Genomic DNA, 23,481 nt, shown 5'->3' on the forward strand with positions numbered 1-23,481 from the left:
GCTCGCTAGCCTGGTGTTTATTTGTTTTGCAGATGGACTTGTTTTCACTCTGGGACTGACCACTGCTAGGAAGGGCAAATCCCCAGCCGGCCAAGGAAGGCCTTGCTACCTGGACTCCGTACACCTCCTGCTCAACACACGAAATGTGACTCCTAATCAAAGCCTCAAGTTGTCATAAAAATACAAACATCTTTCTACAAAAGGGGATGATATTGGTTCCATTTTTAACATCCTTTTCTCTTACAAGAAGTTATCAAGTTATCAGAAATATTAATATATGTGGTCTGAAACGTGGTAAATTCCATGAGACAATTCTATAAATTCTGTTTTACTGCTATTTAGATTCAGAGGGATAGTCCAAGCTTAAGCTACTGGTTTTCAAACTTGTCCTCCTGGCCCACTAATGACCCAGGCTGGCTGGGCAGCCTTGGGCTAGGACCGCGCTGGGACAGATGTGGCCCCAGGAGCCAGAAGTACAGGCCACAGTGGGAGGCCTCATAACCGGAACTGTAGCCCAGGCCTGCTGTAGTTCCAGGTTTCCAGAACAACAGCAGGGACCCAGCCTAGCCCACCCCAGGCAGGGCCACCAAGGGAGTGCCTTCCGAGAGGCCACCTTTTCACACCCACACACCCTCTCCACACACATTCCCCACACTCTCAAGCCCAAATGCTTCCTGTGTGGCTCTTAGCGTCTCACCAGGGACCCCTGCAGGGGTTTCTCTCCTGCCAACTATTAGCCTCCTGACCAGGGAAATAAACCTATGTCCTAGTGAAGAAGAGAAGCTAAACAGTAAAGGCAAGGCTGAAATGCAAGCTGGGAGGATACATTTTCCACAAGTCAATTATTTACCAACAGCAAGGGTTCTTCACCAGAGCAGACACAGGGGGCCACACAAGGGCTGTTCAGCCAACACCGTGTCTACTGTTCCCTTGGCAATTCCGAGACGCAGTAAGGTTTTCCTTTAAAGAGAGATTCGAGATGGCAAACCACTTTGCCAGCCACAGCATCAAAAGCCTGGTGGGTATGAGATATCCTTAGGTATAAAACCGTGCTCCACACTTGTGGAGTGAGGACACCCCCTACCACCTGTCTCCGTAGACTTCTCCAGCAACAGCCAAAGACACCGACACCATTGCACTGGGACAGTAGAAAATAACAAATCATCTCTAAGTTCAGGTTATGCTTATTAAGGACAAACGATAAACTTAACAGAAACAAGAAAAATGTTCTACATTAAATGTTCTTAATTGTGACACTGACTTTTGAGCAACTACTATGATTTCTGATGAGTCCAAGCCAGGCGGAAACTTGGCACCTTACACAGGTCCATCGACCTATACAGGTCCATGCCAGAAGGATGAGCGAATGTGAGGGGACAGGAACACACTGCTGCGTGAACAGCCCCACATGAGAAAGGGGAGGCTGGAGAACAACATCACCATCAGGTGCCTGGGCTGGAGACTGCCTTGGGCTTGTGAGAGGGAGGGGCCCGGCCAAGGGCAACACAGGCCCAGGACCACACAGGCACAAGGCTCAGCTCCACAAAGACGCACACAAGAACATGAGCCGTCAGCTCCTTTGTCATGGGCTCAACTGTGTCCCCTCAAATTCAGCTGGTAAAACCCTAACTCCCAGGGCTACAGGGTCTTTAAAGAGATCATTAAGTTAAAATGAGGTCCTTGGTACAGGTGCGGTGGCTCATGCCTATAATCCCAGCACTTTGGGAGGCCGAGGCAGGTGGATCACTTGAGGTCAGGAGTTCGAGACCAGCCTGGTCAACATGGTGAAACCCTGTCTCTACTGAAAATACAAAAATTACAACAATTAGCCGGGCATGGTAGCGGGCACCTGTAATCCCAGCTACTTTGGAGGTTGAGGCAGAAGAATTGCTTGAATACAGGAGGCAGAGGTTGCAGTGAGCCGGGATCATGCCACTGCACTCCAGCCTGGGCGATCGAGCAAGACTTCGTCTCAAAAAGAAAAAAAATGAGGTCATTAGTGTGGGCCCTAGTCCACAGGACTAGGTCCTTCTAAGAAGAGAAGATTAGGCCACAGAAACACACAGAGGGAAGACCATGTGAAAACACAAGGAGAAGATGTCTTGCCATCCACAAGCCAACGAGAAAAGATTCAGAAGACACCAGTCCTGCAGACACCTTGATCTCAGACTTACCAGCCTCCAGAACCAGGAGACAACAAAAGTCTGTTGGTGAAACCGCCCAGTCTGTGGCACTGTTTCAGCGGCCTGAGCACTCACACACATCCTTTAACATTTAATTAAGCCACTTAGAAGGCCTCATGCAGTCCAAGTCCCCAGGTCTGCTGACATATCAGACCCATGTCTTCCAAATCAAAACTGGATGAGAGAACCGTCTGGTGAGAACACCAGCCATCTACCAACAGGGCCCCATGCAGGCTCCATGAGAAGTGGCAGAGTTCGCCTGATACCTCCTGCCCTGTGTTCCTTCTCAGAAGATGTTATGTTTTCCTGAGCACACCTGCTGTTGGTAATGGGTCTCGTTCATCTGAGTCCCAGCATGTGAAGAAATGTGAGGGCCAGCAACCATCAGAGGTGCCGACGAGGGCCCGCAAGAGGGATGGGAATCCTCCCCTTCTAACACAGCAGTGCAGGGCAACAGTGCTCGGTGTCTCCTCCACGGCCACAGGCAGCAGTGTCCAAGTCCGGCACCAGGGACAGCAGTCTCCAAACCAGTTCCTCCCCAGGTCACATCGTCTCCAGCAACCAGAGCCCCAGATCCTCCTCTCTGCCGTGCCCCAGGTGGTGGCTCCACATTGGCATGGTCACTGGTTGTCCCTGACTCCTCCCTCATTTTTACATCCATTCAACCTCATCTCCACGTTAACCTTCTCCCTGGCTGTGTCTTTAATCCATGCCCCCTTCTATCTCCATGCAGCACTGCTCTGATTCAGGCATCTGCATTTCTCTGCTGGAGCCTGCAACACACGCTTGCTGGCCTCAGCTCCACCGGCCTGGGTTCCTCACGTGGGTTCCTCACACAGGCACGGGAGCAATCTTTGAGTGTGCACCTGTGAGTGTCCCCTGCGGCACTCCTCATTCCTCCGGCTTGACGTGGGAACCAGCTGACTCTGCAGCCCCTGCTTGGCCCACAGAAGGGGTGGCTTCTGTGGTTTTCTGCCCCAGCCACCCCCACACAGCACGTTCTGTCTACTCTGTGCTAGCCTCTGCCTGAGGGAGCCCGGCCTTCCGGCCTGGGCTCAGCTTCTGCCGCCTTCAGGGCGGTCATCCATGCCACACTCCCAGGCCCCCCAACCAGGCCAGCCGGAGTGTTCCTTCCGCTTCCACGTCTCTGCTTCCAAACAGGAGCTGCTCATGTCCTATCCATTGCACACCCCAATGCCTATCTCAGAGCCTGGCAAACGTTGAAGGCTGCCTGGCCCTTGGCTTTGAGCTGGGTCCATCCAGTGGGGGATGACAGGAAGGACACTGGAGGAGTGGCTGAGAGCAAGAAAAGACAGGGAGTAGGCTGGATTCGGTGGCTCACATCTGTAATCCCAGCACTTTGGGCGGCTGAGGTGGGAGGATTGCTTGAGGCCAGGAGTTAGAGACCAGCCTGGCCAACATGGCGAAACCCCGTCTCTACTGAAAATACAAATAAATAAATAGATAGCCAGGCGTGGTGGTACGTGCCTGTAATCCCAGCTATTTAGGGAGGCTGAGGCAGGAGAATCACTTGAACCCGAGAGGTGGAGGTTGCAGTGAGCCAAGACTGCGCCACTGCACTAGAGCCTGGGTGACAGAGTGAGACTCCGTCTCAAAAAGAAAGAAAGAAAGAAAAGACAGGGAATTTATTGCCTGCTCCCTCCTAGAGAGGCAGCACTGGCTGGCAGTGTCCCCTGACCAGGGCTATGAGTCTCCCCAGGTATCTCCCTGGTCATGAGGCCCCCAGGGCCACTCTTCCCCATGGGGCCTCATGGCAGTGTCTGTTCAGCGGCTACTAATCTAGTATCTGCTTTGTCCCTGATGCATCCCCTACACCCACCCACTCCTGCAGAAACACCTTAGCAAAGATGCACCCTTAGCAAGTATCCTTCCTCATCTATATGAATCAGGGTGTTCAGTCTGCTTCCTAAGTGGGTCCTGACTGACATAAGTTAGGAGGAAGGAATGATAGATAATTCCTTCCATTAGCAAATCCTGGGCAGAATTTTCTTTAAAATAATAAGATGTTCAGGTTTTTGTTTATTTAAAAAAAGTAAGTGTGGAAATTACCAAATTGTTTTGTGCTGATGTTCAATATTTTTAAGATATAAATACGTCAACTAAAGGTGGCAAGGCGAAATTAAAACATTCCAGTTTTAATGAATCTAGTTGATGCAGTTTATTTAATGCTTGGTCACTGGCAGTAAAGACATTTTGGATACAGCCCACACAAGGCTCTAACCAGACACCAGGCAGGAGGGGGCAGGGACCGTGACAGCTCTGTTGTTAGTGACAGCCCTGCTGCCTTTACTAACCATGGTCCCTGGAGGGTGTCGCCCACCAGGGCGAAGAGCCTACCCCAAAATGCAGCTGGTGCTCGTGCCAGCCCTATGCGGTTGTAGGAGGCTCTCCAGCTCAGAACCCTGCTCTGTGGGTTAAGAATGGTCACCAAAGGAGAATGGGGCTGGCTATACTTGTATCGGACAAAATTGACTAAGTCAAAAATGATCCTACAAGACAAAGAAGGATCAATTATGCAGGAAGACATAACAATGATAAATATGTATGCATCCAATATCAAAGCACCCAAGTATATAAAGCAAACATTGACAGATGTGAACAGAGAACTAGGGAACCAGCTTTACAATGTGAAATGGAATTTTACATCGGATAACCAATCAACCAGCCAACCTCTCTGCTTTATTCTTTTTTTTTTTTTTTTTGGAGACGGAGTCTCGCTCTGTTGCCCAGGCTGGAGTGCAGTGGCACAATCTCGGCTCACTGCAAGCTCCGCCTCCTGGGTTCACGCCATTCTCCTGCCTCAGCCTCTCCGAGTAGCTGGGACTACAGGTGCCCACCACCACGCCTGGCTAATTTTTTGAATTTTTTTTTAGTAGAGACAGGGTTTCACCGTGGTCTCGATCTCCTGACCTCGTGATCCGCCCGCCTCGGCCTCCCAAAGTGCTGGGATTACAAGCGTGAGCCACCGCGCCCAGCCTCTGCTTTATTCTTTAGGGGAAAGTGCAAATGTTTGATTGATTTGTGGCTTCAGAGGTGACCATGTGCCATAAAGTTGGCTGAGCACAATCAGCAGGGTCAGGCTGAGCCAGGTCTCCATTCCCAGGAGGCCTCTCTGGGCGATGACACCTCAGGGTCGGGGCTAAGAAGTGAGCGCTGGGAACAGCTGGAGAAGGTGGGGAACGATGTTGCTTCCAGATCCTAACTGAAGATTTCACTAGGGCTTAACTATATGAGGATCCTTCCAAAGAATGCAGCCTTAAAGGGCACTTGAATAATGAGGCTCCTAGCACTATTTTTCTGCCAGGTGGAAATATATTTCACATACTATAATGTTCACTCATTTAAAGTTCATACAGTTCTGTATTTTGTTTTGTTTCAGATAGGGTCTCGCTCTGTTGTCCAGGCTGGAGTGCAGTGGTGTGATCATAGCTCACTGCAGCCTGGACCTCCTGAGCTCAAGCCATCCTCCCACCTCAGCCTCCTGAGTTTCTGTGACAACGGGTGTGCACCACCACACCCACACCATGCTAATTTGTGTGTGTGTGTGTGTGTGTGTGTGTGTGATTTTTGTAGAGACAAGGTCTCACTACATTGTCCAGGCTGGTCTTAAACTCCTAACCTCAAGTTAGGCCTCCCAAAGGATTACTGGCATGAGCCACTGCACGGCCTAGTTTTTTGTTTCTGTTTGTTTTCGTATCATCAGAGTTGTATAACTACCACCACCAGCTAATATGAGAACATTTTCTTCTTTCTTTTTTTTGAGACTGGGTCTTGCTCTGTCTCCCAGGATGGAGTACAATGGCACAATCACAGTTCACTGCAATCTCTGCCTCCCCCGCTCAAGCGATCCTCCCACATCAGCCTCCCAGGTAGCTGGTACTATAGGAGTGCACCTCCACACCCAGCTAATGAGAACATTTTCATCACCATAAAAATAAACCCTAGACCCATGGGCAGTCACTTCCCATTCCTATCTCACTCCACACCCCCAAACCCTGGCAACTGCCCATCCCCTTTCTGTGTCTAAGACTTCCCTACTGTGAGCATTTCACATGCGACACCTTCTTTTTTTTTTTTTTTGAGATGGAGTCTTGCTATATTGCCCAGGCTGGAGTGTAGTGACGTGATTCTGGCTGACTGCAAGCTCCAACTCCCGGGTTCACGCCATTTTCCTGCCTCAGTCACCCGAGTAGCTGGGACTACAGGCGCCTGCCACCAAGCCCGGCTAGTTTTTGGTATTTTTAGTAGAGACGGGGTTTCAGTGTGTTAGCCAGGATGGTCTCCAACTCCTGACCTCGTGATCTGTCCGCCTTGGCCTCCCAAAGTGCTGGGATTACAGGTGTGAGCCACCGTGCCTGCCCACAGCACCTTCTAATTCATGTTGTACTTCACATTCATTCCTTCACTGGACTCTCATGTCAGCCTGTGAGGTTGACAGGCAGTTGATGATACCTCCAGGATTACAAGAAGGCCGGGGCTCAGAAAGGCAGAATAACTTTCCTACGGCCACCTCCCAGGGAAGAGAAAGAGCCCATATTCAGACTTGGGTCTTCTTGCTACAAACCCAAACTCAGTTCTGTTCTCCAAGTGCAAACGGTTAATGTTTCAAGTTTGGAATGGCAGGTCCTAAAAGAGGCAAATCTGCCAGCATTCCGGGGCTCTGTGGTGTGGAGGAGGTTACGGGGCAGCAGCTGCCTCATAGAGGTTGCAAGGAGGCCAGCGGGAGGAAGCAAACCAGTGAGCTGGCTCTGCAGCTGAGGCACTTCCTGAGCCTGGACAGTGGATCTACCTCCCAACTTAGCTCCCTGCCCTGGGCATCAGGACTGGTATGGGGTTAAGACCTCCTTTCTCTTTGCTTGGGATGGATAGCATTACCAGGCCCTACAGGAGGGAGGATTCTTGCCTCAGGGAGCACTCCAGCCCCAGGGAGCACTCCTGCCCCGGGAGTATTCCTCACTATGAGGCTGCCCCAGTCCCCTTCATGCTGATGGTCCGGGGCAGGGCTGCTCCCTCTGGTCGTGCCCCAAAGTCACAGGGGGATGTATTAACATACTGCTGCTCCACCCCCAGAGGCCTCTCCTGACTTGTCTGGATTGGAGAAGGGCCGTCCAGGCCATGACAGCCCTGTGGCAAGCCCAGAACACCCTGGCTGGTGGAGATGGCGAATCACCGTTAAAGAACATCAGGTCCGTGGAGAGGCCTGAATTGGCTGTGCCCACACAGGCCCAGATGGTGTGTGGGCCCAGGCTACAGGGGGGCTACCAGGGTTGGACGATGGGTGGAGTACACAAGGAGACAGTATGACATGACTGGGAGCAAAGCAGGAAAGGATTTCATGCTGGGAGAGCTGCTCTTCTCATGTCCCTTTCTCGGGCAACATGCCGGTGAGGACACCACACGAGGAATGCCTGCTGGCGGCACACACTGGAGAAACCCCGGTGGGCCTGGCTGGCTGGCTGCAGGCAGATGGCACCCACTCAAGAGGCGTCTTCCGCAGCACCCGGCGGGGAGTGCAGCCAGGCCTGGGGGTACCCAGCCAGCCAAAGGCCTCATGTGGGAGGCAGTAAGGCGCTGGGGCTGAGCACAGGGCAGAGACAGCACACCAGACTCCTGTCCTCACCACACTGCTAGAGACAGTGGCTGAGCAACACAGTGCCCCTCCCGTCTCCTGCACCAGACGCTGCCCCTCTCGTCCACCCCAGCAGAGGGCCGTCACCTTTCCTAGGCTCTGTGGGATCCGGAAGGCTGCAGGCCTTCGCATCTGTCCCTGCTGTGCCTCCACTGCCAGACACCGCCCTGTCACACCAAGGACAATGAGCTAGGAGTACAGTCTTCAGAGAAGAAAGTCGACCCCTTATTTATTTTTTTGGTAGAGTTGGCACCCTAAAACTATTCCAGGGATACCACTGAGCATTCTCCAGAGATTGCCCTTGCCCCACCCTTCACAATCGTTGTTTCAGGTCAAGATGTCTAGCAACCCAGCACCTGCTCTCTGCAGCCGACTCGTGCCTGGGGATTCCCAGCAGTGCTGAGGATGGTGCCGTGCACACAAACTCTTGGGGCAAGGGATCAAGGAGGCCTGGGGAAGATGGTCCAGGAGTCAAGAAAGACCAGAAAAGCCACAGCACACAGGTTGTGCTGAGTATTTCCTCCCCAAATCGTAGAGGTTATATGCTCACATTTTGTTGAGTTTTACCCTGCTTAATTGGCTCCTTTAAGGGGTGATTTAATGCTATCCGTGTCTGATTCTCAGATAATAAGGGCAATTCCAGTGGGTGACCGGGCCATCACTTGGCTGCAGACATATTTCAGCTTTTGCTGTGCAGAGTTCACTTCCATTGGGTCATCCCCAGCCCTACCGCCTGCCACTGTGTGCCGGGCGCTGGCAGCAATGCCGGAGGTGCTGGCAAATCAGAAGACTCCACCTCACACCGAAAGCTCTTAGAAATGGGGCCACTTTCAGAAGCAGATCGCTCCCACGCCTCCGTGTGTCTGCAAGGGCGGGGGGCGGGGGTAGGCCACTGCCTGGACCTTTCAGCGGCTGCAGGCATCAATGGTCCATCCCTGCCTCCAAGCAGGACAGCCCCAGGAGGTGGCCCCTTGTGCTGCAGGGGAGAGGGCTGAGCCCATGGGAGGTGGCTGAGGCGTGATAGCTGGAACAATGCTTGAGGCAGAGGAACGTCATGTGCGTCATGCCCCTGTCACAGCCTTGCTCTCCAGAAGACTATCCCAAGGGCCCTGGCAGGCCATTCAGCAATTCTGTCCTGACACTGCCTATTCTCTTCCATGTTTTTCCCCACAGCACTGACCACACACACACACTCCCGATTATTATGGAAATTTCCAAACAGACATGAAGGTGGTCTCTACTACTCCCCATCACGCGGCTGCAGCAAGTGCCAACACAGGGCCAGGCCTGTGCCCTGATCCACCTGTCTTTCTGTTTTGGAGCACGAAGGGGCTGGCCTACTAGACACACTCTAGGTTATGCTTATTTGTTTTTTTTTTTTTGAGACGGAGTCTCGCTCTGTCCCCCAGGCTGGAGTGCAGTGGCGCGATCTCGGCTCACTGTAAGCTCCACCTCCCGGGTTCACGCCATTCTCCTGCCTCAGCCTCCCGAGTAGCTGGGACTACAGGCGCCCGCCAACACGCCCGGCTAATTTTTTGTATTTTTAGTAGAGACGGGGTTTCACCGTGTTAGCCAGGATGGTCTCGATCTCCTGACCTTGTGATCCGCCCGCCTCGGCCTCCCAAAGTGCTGGGATTACAGGCTTGAGCCACTGCACCCGGCCTATGCTTATTTGTTTTAATTGTCTTTCTTTCTCCCTAACTAGAATGAAATAAACACAAAGGCAGGAACTTCTGTTTATTCAGTTTACCACAGTACATCCAGTGCCTTGAATGCGCCCAGCACGTAGCAGGTATCAATAAATACTTGTTCAGTGACTGAATGGAAGCATACATCCATGAAATTCTACCCGGCCTACTACTGCTTCCATGTAACGGGACCACATGTGGTCAGCTACACATCTCTGGTCACGCCCATCACCTTCCCAGGGCCTGCTAGCGGGAGGAAAAGCGGTACCTCCTCCTTACAGATGGTAGTGGCAAGCTTCTACTGACAACACGCTCTTACCCACCAGTTCCAAAAGCAGCCAAGAAGGCTCAGGTGCTGGGCCACATTCCTAAACAGCTACACCATGTGACAAAGAGTAGTAAATGCATACTTTATAACTGAGAATGTGTATCCACCTGCCTATATAGTTATCAAACAGAAGGATGCACGCAGGCAGACGCACGATACTCACATGCAGCCGCGAAACCTACTCAGGTCGTTGTTTGGCTTCTCGCATTCGATCACGCTGGTGAACGTCAAAGGATTGAATTCGGAGACCTAAAATAACAGCACGTAGACATTAGAGAAATCTGGGCTCAGGCTGCGCCGTTCTAAAAGGCACTTGTTTTTCTGTCTCGCATCCGTGGCAGGCAAATTTCACGGGGGAAAAACTCTGCCTATGAATCTCTCTGGAAAGCCAAGGCACTGCCTTCTCCACTGTGTAATAAATAACAATTGATCATTTTATAACGAGTGACAGTTGAAGGATCGGTGCTGGTTACTGCTGGTAAGTGAGCAGAAATGACTGCAGCTCTATTGCAAAATGAGAGAACAGGCCATAAAGCAAAGGAGGCCATCAATGAAGCAAAGGGATGAATGAGTTTTTTAAGACACATGGCACTTGCCCATTTCTACAGACTTGGAGAAGCAAATTCCACCTGGAAAACAGGAGCTTATAATAAATTCTATTTTTTCAACGTACACTACATGATCCTCATGGATCTTCGATGAAAAAGATTTACATAGCCAATGAGTGAGCCAACAACTTCTTTAGTATTCTGCTCAATTAAAAAAAAAACCTGAGAACTCACCACAAAAACGTCTTTAGAATTTTTCCATTGATAGATAAAACACAGCCCGGCTCATAAGAAAGGCTTAGGACTTGGGGGAAGGAGGAAGAAGGGAGAGAAATTGAGGGAATAAGCCTTCAGTATAAATGAGTACAATAAGTGGATTTCTTTTTTATCAGCTCTCTGGTCAGGCCTGTCATTCTACTTAATCTATCAAGTGTCATAACATGGTAAAAAATCGAACTATCTTTGTTCACACACACAAAAAGTGAAGGTGGTTAAAAATTATAGAAACGGCATAAACACTGTTGACACCACCCCAGGTAACTATGGCTCTGCCGCAACCACACATTTCCCTGCACAGAATACAGCCATAAAGGTAATTACTCAAAACTCAGTTCCTACTGTTTCCCAATGTAAAGCGTACATTAAAAGGGGCATGCGCTAGATAATCATAGCTCGATTCAATAACTGAAATTGAAATGCTATTTTAAAAGGCTCTTCTTGGAGTTTAATTAGCCATCAGTCTCTCTTCTCCTTGGACTGAAATGGCCTCTCGCTCTATTTCCAGAGCGAGGCTCTGTTTCAAGGAGTCCTGTGTTTATTTAAAGCCTGTGGATTATCTTGAAACCAGTGGATGGCTTTTTCCAGGGCAGACATTTGCAGATACAAAGTACAGGATGGCCATGAAGGCAGTGAGTTCCAGAGAACACCAGGATTATTCTTGGCAGACGAGGAGGGTAGGACTTAAAATATTTTGTCTCTGTTTATTATTCTTTCTCTCTAAGAAAAATGTCATGGACATGGCTCAGAAACAGTAGGACATTCTGTCTCTGGGACTTCAGAGCTGTGTCTGTAATGTTCTACCAACAATCTTGTGCCCTGGGGAGTGTGCGCAGGGGAGGTCCCAGGCACGGGACGCCTGGCTTCCTCTGCATCCTTCTGGAACTGGGGAGGATTTGGAGAATTTTTAGAACTGGAGGGATCTCTAGAGACTGGCATGGGCTGAACTGGAGCCCCTCATTCGCCACTAGAACTCATATATTGAAGTCCTAACCCCACGTAGCTCAGAATGTATCCTTATTTAGAGATGAAGTTCTTAAAGAGGTAACTAAATTAAAATGAGGTCATCAGGGTGGACCCTAATCCCACATGACTGGCGGCCTTATACAAAGAGAAAATCAGGACACAGAGACACACAGAGGGGAGATCATGCAAGGACACACGGAGAAGCCAAAAAGAGAGGCCTCAAAAGAAACCATCCTGCTCACCCCTTACTCCCGAATGTCCAGCTTCCAGACCTGTGAGAAAATAAACTTCCATTGCTTAAGCAGCCCAGTCTGCGGTGTTTCATTACAGAGGCCCCAGTAAACGAATACAGAGACCATCTTTGAGTTCCTCATTTAAAAAGCATTTCATATCCAGAGCATACCTTCTGGATGAGGAAAATCGTGTTTACATTGTTTATTTCTAACAACAGGCAATACAGCAACACTCCCCATTTAGGAAATATATTGATTTACCCCTCAATCCACTCATGTCTACCCCTGACTCATTCCAAACCAGCTCTGAGGTCATGCCCGAGTTATCCATCAGTCAGACTTGTCAACCTGCCCCCTGGAGCATGGACAGAGGTAGAGGCCCCCAATCCACCCTTCTGCTCTGAGCACACTAACTCCATTCTTCTTAAAAAGTAGATATGCAGCTAGGGAAGAGGAAACAGTTCTAGAGACGGATGGTGGTGATGGTTGCACAACAATGAGAACGAACTTAATGCCACTGAACTGTACACTCACAAATGATTACAAAAGTAAACTCTATGTTATGCATATCTGCCATGATAAAAAATTTCATTTACGGCCATGCCACCCTGAACGCATCCAATCTTGACTGATCTCGGAAGCTAAGCAGGGTTAGTACTTGGATGGGAGACACAATTTAAAAAATTTTAAGTGGATATAAACAAACTCTGAGAATTGACTGAGAAGAAATGAAATAATCATCAAGTTGAACATAGACCAGAAATCTGGGACCTTTCAGTACAAGTACATAAAGTCTCCCTTGCCAGTAATTCGTGAGGGCACTGCCATTCTGATTGTCATCACCGTCAACACAATTATGAGTTTTGGGAGGCTTGCCCAATGCCAGGCATTGTGCTAAGTGCCTTACAACTATCAGGCGACCCTACTAGAAAGTCGGTTTTTGCACCACCTTCAACTTAGGATGTTTAAGTATCGTGCCCAAGGTCACAGTGGTCTTGGAGTGATGGACTGGAGCTTTCTTGGCCTCTGAGCTATCAGCTCAACCATCAATACCCGCAGAGACAATCTGGTATTAACAGAAAAAGATTGCGCAAATAAGCCAGAAAATGTGTAACAGATTCTACAGAAACATCCCCAAAAATTTAAATTGCTTTTCATTTTTTATTTTTGAGGCAGAGTTTCATTCCTGTTGTCCAGGCTGGAGTGCAGTGGTGTGATCTTGGCTCACTGCAACCTCCACCTTCTGGGTTCAAGCGATTCTCCTGCCTCAACCTCCTGAGTAGCTGGGATTACAGGCACCCACCACCATGCCCGGCTAATTTTTGTATTTTTAGTAGAGACAGGGTTTTGCCATGTTGGCCAGGCTGGTCTTGAACTCCTGACTTCAGGTGATCCACCCGCCTTGGCCTCCCAAAGTGCTGGGGTCACAGGCGTGAGCCACCGTGCCCGGCCTTAATTGCTTTTTAAAGTTCTAAGTTTCCAAAAGTTAAGTTTTAATGTTTTGAAAACATGCTTCAGTTTAACGTACCTTGATCTGATCATAGATACCCTCTTTCCATCTTCAGCAATGCCCATGGATGTGGGCTTACCAGAGCCCACCCAAAAACAGAGTAAAAAATCAGGAGCCCAGGGACTTAGTGCTAGTTCTTTTGATTAATAAATATGAGACTTTCGGCAAGTGAAGAGAGGGCATTTGGACTCAGATCTCCGGGGTCTCTGTTGCCCTATAAGTCCACAAATCTGTAGGATGCAGAGGTGGTTCCAATGAATCCCTGTGCTTGAGACGACAGACTCACTATTGCAGAAACAGCATCACCTGCAAGAGTGCTGCCCACACATGCCAGCCTCAAACTGAAGCACTGCCCTCTGCAGCTCTGCCGCAGCACCCCAGCATCTCAGACGAAAGGAAGCTGACATCATGAAGGGTTCACCCACTGCAGAGCAACATGTTCAAATAAATGTCTCACCGGCAAGAAAGTGCTCATAGTTTCTGTTGTCGTCTTACAAGTATTTCTGAAGCTTCTTTGGGCAAAGTGATTTGACCTTACTAGGTGGAAAGAAAGAGGCAGGACAGTGGTGCAACAGAGAGCCCTCCAGCCCTGCCCTTGAACTTGCGTTTCTGCTAGAGACAGCAGCAGCAGGTGCTCCAGGGATGCCCAGAGCCCTGCGGCATGCTTCTGCTTCCTCCTGATGCCTGGGACCTCCTCCTGGTAGAACAGCTGTGTCCCCTCTTCAACCACATGGGGGAGGCGTGTGTCTAATTCAGCAGTGCCCAGATTGCTACTTGAATGAATGGTTTGATTCACAGGGGAGATTCTGTTACCAACCTTGTATTTCACATTTGCATTAAGTGAATTGCTAGTAAGTACTCAACAAAAGCAAATACAGATGTCCTCCATCTTGAAACAGCAGTGATGTTGGAAAGGGCATTTATAGTCCATTAAAGAGGATACTGTTATTTTTTCTTCTATCATAAAAAAGCTAAAGAGGTTCATATTGCTTCAGCCATTGGGTGAGCACACAGCACAGGTGCACACTTGGGTCATTTGCAGGTCGGCTGCCAGCAGGGGCCCTACCTAATGATCCAGGAGGAAATCTCTGAGTGAGGCCACCTGTCTGGGTCTCTGGATGATGTGGGCAGAGAGAACCCTGGTGAGAGAATGCACAGAGAGCAGGGGCCAGCACCTGCCAGCCAGGCAGGGCCACAGCCTGCACCAGCGAGAAGACGTGGAAAACACACACACTCCCCTGTCCTCTGCATCTGGATCCTGTTCTGAAAACGCCCTTTGCGTTCCCCATCATGATACTCCAAGGTCACAAGGAGGTTGAGGTCCCCCTGGTTCACCTCCAGCCTTGACATCATGCCTAGACATGATCCTCGAAGGCTCTCAGTGACAAACACAACACCTCTGTCTACCTGGCTTTGGTCTCGCCACCTGCTATGGGCCTGTTTGTCCCTGGACTGAATGATCCCCATCTGATCACAGAAGTATTTCACCTTAACAAAGCCTTGGAGACAGCTGCTGCCCTGCAGGATGCAATCCTCATCCCACGAAAGAGCAAAGCTCTGCTCAGGGTCACTGCGCTGACCTCCTCGGCTGCCACCCCTCCCGGCACCCATTCCTGCCACGCAGAGAATTCTGAGGAAGCCCAAACCTTTCTGCATGGCTTCCTTTGTCTTCCCATCCTACAGCATCAGGTGAAGTGCCTTCATTTAGCATTTCAGGATGTTTCTTTTCTGGAGAAGCCTTCCTGACGGCCCCCTGGTAGGGTAGGCAGGTGCCACAGCTCCAAACTTGCTTGGTCCCCATGCAGACATCAAACCCTGTGCTTCCTGGGTGTGGCTGGAGCTGGCTCCCATTCCTCCTTCACTAGACCACAGGTTCCCTGAGCACAGGTACTCTGTGCCCTTGAGACCATCACAGTGCCTGGCACACACATGGTCAGAGGGTGATGAATGCTTATTTCGAAGGATCTCAGGTGCCACAAGCTTCTGGATCACTCCAGAACTCCGTGCTGGGCTCTTGGGGACCTAAAGCCCCTGCCTGCTGCACCATCTGCCAAGAGGGCCTGCTGAGGCATCTCTGTGATTCCAGAATGCATAGTTCCTCTTTTTAAAGTGCGGGCACTTTTCTCCTGGCAGCAATATAAAATGATTTCTTCATAGCCTCTAATCCGCCTCCTTAGCTCCTTACTTAGTGATCATGGGTAAAGAATACCTTAATTAAATTAAGCCAAGCATTTTAACCCAAATTAATGGAATAATTACCCCCAACTCTTTTGTTTTGTACTTTCTTTATTATTACTATTATTATTATTTTGTATTTCAATCTAATTTGCATTTACCACTTGACGGTCAGTGCTGTGGAAATTCAAAGGAGGGCAGATGGCCTGATCCCAATACTGAATGAAAGAGTGAATTTACTTTTTCACTGCCAAGACTGTAGTGTCAGGTGAACATTTTCAATTTGCTAAACTGAAATAGCAAAGTAGTCTGTTTTGTCCATCAGGTGCCTCCTGACACGTAGTGGGTATCAGTCAGTTATTTATTGAATAAATAAATAATAAATAAATACCCAAGTGAAAGCGTCTGGTGGCAAGAAACACCGAACGTACAAGGAAACTTAACTCAAAGTGATAATTTCTCCAAGTTCCACAGATTCAGTGTGACTCTAGGGGTTAATGCCCCGTGACAAATACTGAATAGAAATGAGCATGAAACCCATTTAGACAACAATGTAATCTATAATAGTGGCTGTGATTGTATTATTTAAGGTATCCTAAATATGGAAGTGATAAGTAGGTTGGCCCAGCCGCTCATGGCAGGACACTCCACTGCACGTCACACAGCATGTGACAGACTCTGTGAGTGCTGCGTCCCTGCCTGACGTGGTTCTCGTCTCCACGGTGACAAGCTGACAGGGACAATGAGAACTGGCATCAGGGCCTCCGCAGTCCTCTTTCAGAGTCAACTTCACACAGGTCCACAGGTGGCTTCTGGGAGGCTCACGCCTCGGAGAAACTGATCAAGGGGTGCCTGGGTTCTGCCTTCTTTTTCTAACTGGAGATTTTCTTGCCGCAAGCACGAGTGTTAGAGATCAAGTGGTCCTCCCTTAGTTTCTGAGCAGAAAGGCAGCTTTTTCCTTGTTAAATTCTAGTTGAGAACACAGGCGCTAGACCCCCTTGCCTTTGCTGCCTTTCATCTTTTGTCCCCTTGCCTCCTGACTGTCGCACAGTCAAAAAGCCTTGGTAGATGGTGGCAAAATTCAAAGGCTCACAGTGCGGGGTTAAAGTTTGAAGTCTCAAAATCAAAACCCTATCTTTCCCTCCTGGCCCCAAACGCTCCATGCTGTTTCAGTGGGCTGTGGCTGTCAGCAAAGCCTTGATTTCTCCTCCGTCAAATGCACCTAAGAGTCCCTAAGAACTGGCTGTGCATTCAGACAGTAGGTAATGAGAGTTGTTTCACAGAACACCAAATTCAAACCTAGATGAGAGCTGTTTGTTAAAATTGCCCTATTGAACGTATTTGTACTTAATCCAACAGGGTGTCCCTGCATGAAACCTGCCTGCAGCCCCTCTGCTGAGCTATTAGCACAGTCGGGTCCACATCAGTCTGTCTGCTTCCACGGCCACAGGCCACTTAGTGCCTCTTCCATCACTACAGGTGGGGGTGATGGTGTGAGCAGAGGCACAGCTTTTGGGTGTGAACGTGTCATGCTTCAGAGATCACTGAGTAGACAGCCTTGCTGGAGAAAAGGTGCTCTTTCTTTGCACAGCATAACAGGGGTCTGGAGCCTCCGTGTATTTATAATAAAAGGGACCCTAAAGGCAGAGTTCCATGGATCACAGGGCCATTGGTAGCCACACAGAGGAAGACCATACTACTATTTTAGAGGCCAGTCGGGATGGAGAATACAAAAAGAGGAGGTCAGCTAAGAAAAAAGCTCTTGTGCTAATCTGGGGAATGATTCCAAGACTAAAATGGCAAAAGAAATGTGAAATTCTAAAGCACAACCAGATTAGCTCAGTCATCAGATTCAAAAGAAAAGTTATCCAGCACCAGACAACTGGGCAATTTGGACCAAACCTCCAGTTACTGGCAAACAGAGATGCTGGACAGAAAATTGAAAACAGCTGCCTGGAGGTATGAACGATTTAACAAGAAAGTGAAGAATAAGCAAGCCAAGAAATAAAAAGACAAAAATCCAGAGTTGAGGCTGGGCTTTGAGGTTTCTTTACCCTGAGGAGGGTCTACAGCTTCTGCAAGATGTAGTTAAGAGGTTGAGTGGAGCTCATGAGACACATGTTGGTGCTCGGGGCCCATATTAGTTGCCTGTAGCTGCTGTAACAAATCACCACAAATGTGGTTGTTTAAAACAATAGTCATTTGTTATCTCGCAGTCCTGGAAGTCGAAAGTTGGAAACAGGTTTCACTGAGCTACAGTCAAGGAGTTGGCAGGGCTGTGTTCCTTTTGGAGGCTCTAGGAGAGAATCCATCTCTTTGCTTGTTCCAGCTTCTTGAGTCACATTCCCTGACTTACGGCTTCCTTCCATTTTTAAAGTCATCAGTGTGCGGGGATTGAGTCTGTCTCACGCTGTATCACTTTGATAGTGAGGTCTGATTAACAGCCTTAATTCCACTTACAACCTCCATTTCTGCTTGCTATGTAGCATAACATATCCACGGGTTTAGGGGATTAAGATGTGGGCATCTTTCAGGGGACCACTATTCTGTCTACCATAAAACCTACGAAGAGAGGGGCCTGATAAACACCTATGCTTTCTAACGCAACCAGGAAGAACTGCATCACAGAGGAAGTGAACTGCAGGAAAGAGCTTCAACATGGAACTTAATCCAACATGGTGACACTGCATCAAACACATCCAGAACACTGGTGAGCTCCTTTTGTGCAGCTGCTACCCAGCTTAGAGTCAACTGAGTGGCCCAGAAAAATCTCAATGTGAAAAATGGAGTATAATAATTCCAAATTGCTAGAACCCCTAGATACTAAACAAAACCAGCAAAGTCTTCTTTATGTATGTGTGTATGTGTGTGCGCATGTATGTGTGTGTGCGTGTATGTGTCTGTGTGTGTGTGCGTGTGTATATATATATGAAATACAAGGCCTCAAATTATTTGTAAAAAATCAATTTCCAAGTACAATGTCAGACACAGACTCAGGGATAACCAGGCATAACAGGATGTAAAGCATCATGGAAGAACCAACAAAACGAGAATAGGAACAGACCCACAGGAAGTTTAAAATCATGCTTGCTATGATCATAAAGCTAAAGATGCACCTGAAATTTTAGAACAGCTAGAAATTATAAAATGTGACCTAAGAGATTTGGAAAAAATACAGCCCACATGAAATTTTCAATTAAAAGCTGACTGCCTGGTTTATTAGCAGATTTGGCAAACACAAAGGGAAAACTAGCAAACTACAAGAAACATGAGAAAAATGGTTTTGAATTAAGCATGGGAAGACAAACGGATGAGAAGTACAGAAGAGAGAGAAGAAACCAAAAAGGATAGAGGGAAGTCTAACATGTGTAATCAGGGTCCCAGAAGAAAAAGAGAGAGAGAATGATGCAGGATTAATTATTGAATACATAATAGCTGAGAATGTAGTAAATCTGACTAAAAAGCAACAAACCACAGATGCAAGAACTTTTAAATAGGGTCAGTGAAGGGAGATTATAGCTAGGCACATGACACTAAAATGATGAAAACCAAAGAAAATAAACTCTTAAAGGGAAATTGAGGCCGGGCACAGAGGCTCACGCCTGTAATCCCAGCACTTTGGGAGGCCGAGGCAGGCAGATCACGAGGTCAGGGGTTCAAGACCAGCCTGGCCAACATGGTGAAACCTCAACTCTACTAAAAATACAAAAATTAGCTGGGTGTGGTGTCGCGTGTCTGTAATCCCAGCTACTTGGGAGGCTGAGGCAGGAGAATCACTTGAACCAGGAGGCGGAGGTTACAGCTTGAACCTGGGAGGCAGAGGTTGCAGTAAGCAGAAATTGCACCACTGCATTCCAGCCTGGGCAACAGAGCAAGACTCGGTCTCAAAAAAAAAAAAAAAAAGGGGAAACTGATAAAACTTGTTACTGGCACACAAAAACTAAAGAAAATACTAAACAGTAGTGTTAAAAGAGAAGGCAGCCAAGCACAGTGGCTCATGCCTGTAATCCAAGCACTTCGGGAGGCCAAGGAAGGCAGGAGGATTGCTTGAGGCCAGCAGTTTGAGATGAGCCTGGGCAACAGAGCAAGACCCCCCATCTCTGCTATAAAAAAGAGAGAGAGAAGGAAATTGGCCTGATGAAAGGACTAAGATGCAGGAAGAAATGAAAAGCAACAAAAATGGTAACTAAGAAAGTAAATATAAAAGCATGTTGACTGTATTAAATAATAATGTCTTTGGCAATTCATAAACTGATATAATTACAACACACAAAAGTATGTAAGTTGGAAGAGAATAAAAAGATGCTTTTTGTTTAAAAAGGGCCCTTGCATTATTCAGAAAGAGAATAAACATCTATTCACATTTAATACTGATAGTCAAAGATGCATGTTGTAATCTCTCATGTAACCACCAATATTATAGTAAGAAGCATATAATTTCCAAACCAACCAAAGAAAGCATGATAAATTCAATGAATCAGAAAGAAGGCAAAAATGGAGAGAAAAAAGAATACATCAAGCAGGACAAATAAAAATAATAAATGGATGCTTCACACTGAAATATACCAGTAGTAACTGTAAAAGTGGATCAAGAAAAATATTTTAATGAAAACCCAAAAACTGTGTCAGACTGAATTTAAAAACTCAAGACTATATTGACGAGAAGACCTAAAGCATGCAGATACTAGAAAACAGTGTGAAAAGCTGAAAAAGATATAAATGGCAAAACGTAACAAAAAGAAAGCTAGGGTGCCTGTATTAATATTAGATAATATAGTATTAAATAAAAAAGCATGTCTCTATATAAAAAGCATTAATTTGAATTAAAAAGTTCAACTTATTTGAAAAATAAAAATGTCTAAATTTATATAATCCTAATAGCATAAACTCAAATTATATATTACAAAAATTGACAGAAACAAACGAGACATAAAACAAATCCACAAACTTGGTAACATTCCTTTCTCAGTATTTGATAAAACAATCAAAAAATCAGGAAGTTGTATAAAATTTGAACATCACTATTAATAAACTAACCTAATGGACACGTATAAAACACTGCACACGAGAGCTGTAGAACACAGTCTTTTCAAGTACTCACACAACACTGACAAGTACTGACCGTATTCCGTGCCATAAGCAAGTATCAATCAATTTCAAAAAACTAAATTCATATAGGATTAACTTAAATCAGAATTCACCATAAAAAGAAAATTACTAAAAGTCCCATTTGCTTTGAAATTATGTAATACAATTCTAAATGACCAATTGGTCAAAGAAAAGAAGTCACGAGAAAAATTAAGAAACATATTTTTGTAAATGATATTAAATATACAGGTTGAGTATCCCTACTCGGAAACTCCAAAATCCAAAATGCTTCAAGATCTAAAACTTTTTGAGTGTTGGCATATGACACCCAAAGGAAATGCTCACTGGAGCGCTCCAGATTTCAGATTTTCGGATTAGGAATGTTCAGGTGCTAAGTGTAATGCAAATAATATTCCAAAAATCCAAAAACAAAAATCAGAAATCCGAAACACTTCTGGTCTTAAGTATTTCAGATAAAGAATATTCAACTTGGCTGGGTGCAGTGGCTCATGCCTGTAATCCCTACACTTTGGGAGGCCAAGGTGGGTGGATCAAGTGAGGTCAGGAGTTCGAGGCCAGCCTGGTCAATATGATGAAACCCCGTCTCTACTAAAACTACAAAACATTAGCTGGGCATGGTTGTGGGCTCCTGTAATCCCAGCTACTCAGGAGGCTGAGGCAAGAGAATCACTTGAACACGGGAGGCAGAGGTTACAGTGAGCCGAGATCGCGCCAACACTCCAGCCTGGGCAATAAGAGCAAAACTCCATCTCAAAAAAAAAAAAAAAAAAGAATATTCATCTTGTACTATGTATCAAAGATTGTGGGATATTGCTTGCTTTCGGGGAAATTAATAGTCTACTTGAATATATTAAGGAATACTAAAAGGAGAAATTAATGAGCTAGGCACAACTTGTAAAAAAGAAGACTATACTAAACACAATAGCAGAAAAAATAAATAAAAATAACTAAAAGACAAATCTAGGAAAAAAAGTATAAATTATATAATAACAGAAATAAAAAAGGGAACATCAGTACAAATCCTACATACATCAACAGGTTAAAAGTGTTATGTGAACAACTGAACGCCAATAAATTTGAAAATTTAAGTAAAAAGGACAGATTAGTAGAAAAATACAAGTTTCTAAAATTTAGAGTAGAAAAAACCGAACATATTCTCAATAGTTCTTTAACATTAAGCAAATCGAAAGGTAATTTGAAGCTTTCTGCAAAAAACACTTCAGATTCAGATGGCTTCACCAGTAAATTTGCCAAAAATTTGAGGAAGAAATAATATTCACTTATATAAACTCTTCCAGTAGTGAGAACAAATACTTCTCAATTTATTTTATGAAGCTGGCATGGGCTTGATACTAAAACACAATAAACATATTAAAAAACACAAAAGTACAAGTCTATCTTATTTAGGCAAAAATTCTTTTTTTTGAGACGGAGTCTCGCTCGTCACCCAGGCTGGAGTACAGTGGGGCAATCTCGGCTCACTGCAAGCTCTGCCTCCCGGGTTCACGCCATTCTCCTGCCTCAACCTACCGAGTAGCTGGGACTATGGGCACCCGCCATGACGCCCGGCTAATTTTTTGTGTTTTTAGTAGAGACAGCATTTCACTGTGTTAGCCAGGATGGTCTCAATCTCCTGACCTCGTGATCCGCCCGCCTTGGCCTCCCAAAGTGCTGGGATTACAGGCATGAGCCACTGCACCCGGCCAAAAATTCTTAATAAAACATTAGCTTACTAATCCCAGAAATATATAAAAGATAATACATTAGGAAGATGGATATAGTTCAAGAATTCAAGATTGGTATAGCATTAGAAAAATCAACGTCATTAGACACATTAACACAAAAAGAGAAAAATCATATGATCAACTCAACTGAAGCAGGGTATGCATTTGATTCAACATCTATTCGTGATACTTTCTCTTAGCAGACTAAGAATAAAAGAATCATTAGTTTGTAAAGGCTATTCACCAATATCCTAATAAAATATCATATATAGTGGTACAATGTTCAAATTTTTCCCTTTACACATTGTATCAGGGAAAGAATGTATGATATTACCACTTCCATTTAGAACTGTACTGGAGTCCTTGCCACTGCAATTAGGTAAGAAAAAAAATAAAAGTATAATGACTAAAAAGGTGGAAATAATGCTATCATAATTCAAAAATAAAATGACTGTGTAGAACATCTAAAATAATCTTAGAGACTTATTAGAATTAATACATGAGTGACTGGGTGCAGTGGCTTGTGCCTGTAACCCCAGCACTTTGGGAGGCCGAGACAGGCAGATCATCTGAGGTCAGGAGTTCAAGACCAGCCTGGCCAACATGGTGAGACCCCATAGCTACTAAAAATACAAAAAAAAAAAAAATTATCCGGGCATGGTGGTGTGTGCCTGTAATCCCAGCTACTCAGGAGGCTGAGGTGGGAGAATGGCTTGAAACTGGGAGGCGGAGGTTGCAATGACCCAAGATAGCACCACTGCACTTCAGCCTGGGCAACAGAGTGAGACTCTATCAAAAAAAGAATTAATACATGAGTTTAGCAAAGTTTCTGGATACAAGATCATCTACTATGTCTCTATAGACTGTATGAACATACATACATATGCATGTATACTATATTTACTACATGTAAACACACACATTGAATTCATAAGCACACTATTTGTAATAAGCTAACAAAATCACTTTGCTAGGAATACATCTAAAAAATGTATAAGATCTCAACACTGAAAACTATAAAGTATTATTATTATTATTATTATTTTTTTTTTTTTGAGACAGAGTCTCGCTCTGTCGCCCAGGCTGGAGTT

At 46.3% G+C, this 23,481-nt stretch overlaps 1 protein-coding gene across 3 annotated transcripts in view; it reads right to left on the reverse strand.

Annotated features, from left to right (window-relative positions):
* Nucleotides 1-23,481, reverse strand: part of ATP10A (ATPase phospholipid transporting 10A (putative)) — a 192,879-nt gene that overhangs the window by 48,694 nt on the left and 120,704 nt on the right. For all 3 annotated transcript variants that reach the window (XM_030814460.1, XM_003277157.4, XM_030814459.1), the window contains exon 3: nucleotides 10,013-10,098. In XM_030814460.1, coding sequence (XP_030670320.1) covers nucleotides 10,013-10,098 — 86 coding nt within the window. The remainder of the gene's footprint in view (nucleotides 1-10,012; nucleotides 10,099-23,481) is intronic.

The sequence above is a fragment of the Nomascus leucogenys genome, chromosome 6, assembly GCF_006542625.1.
Source record: "Nomascus leucogenys isolate Asia chromosome 6, Asia_NLE_v1, whole genome shotgun sequence".
Taxonomy (NCBI): domain Eukaryota; kingdom Metazoa; phylum Chordata; class Mammalia; order Primates; family Hylobatidae; genus Nomascus; species Nomascus leucogenys.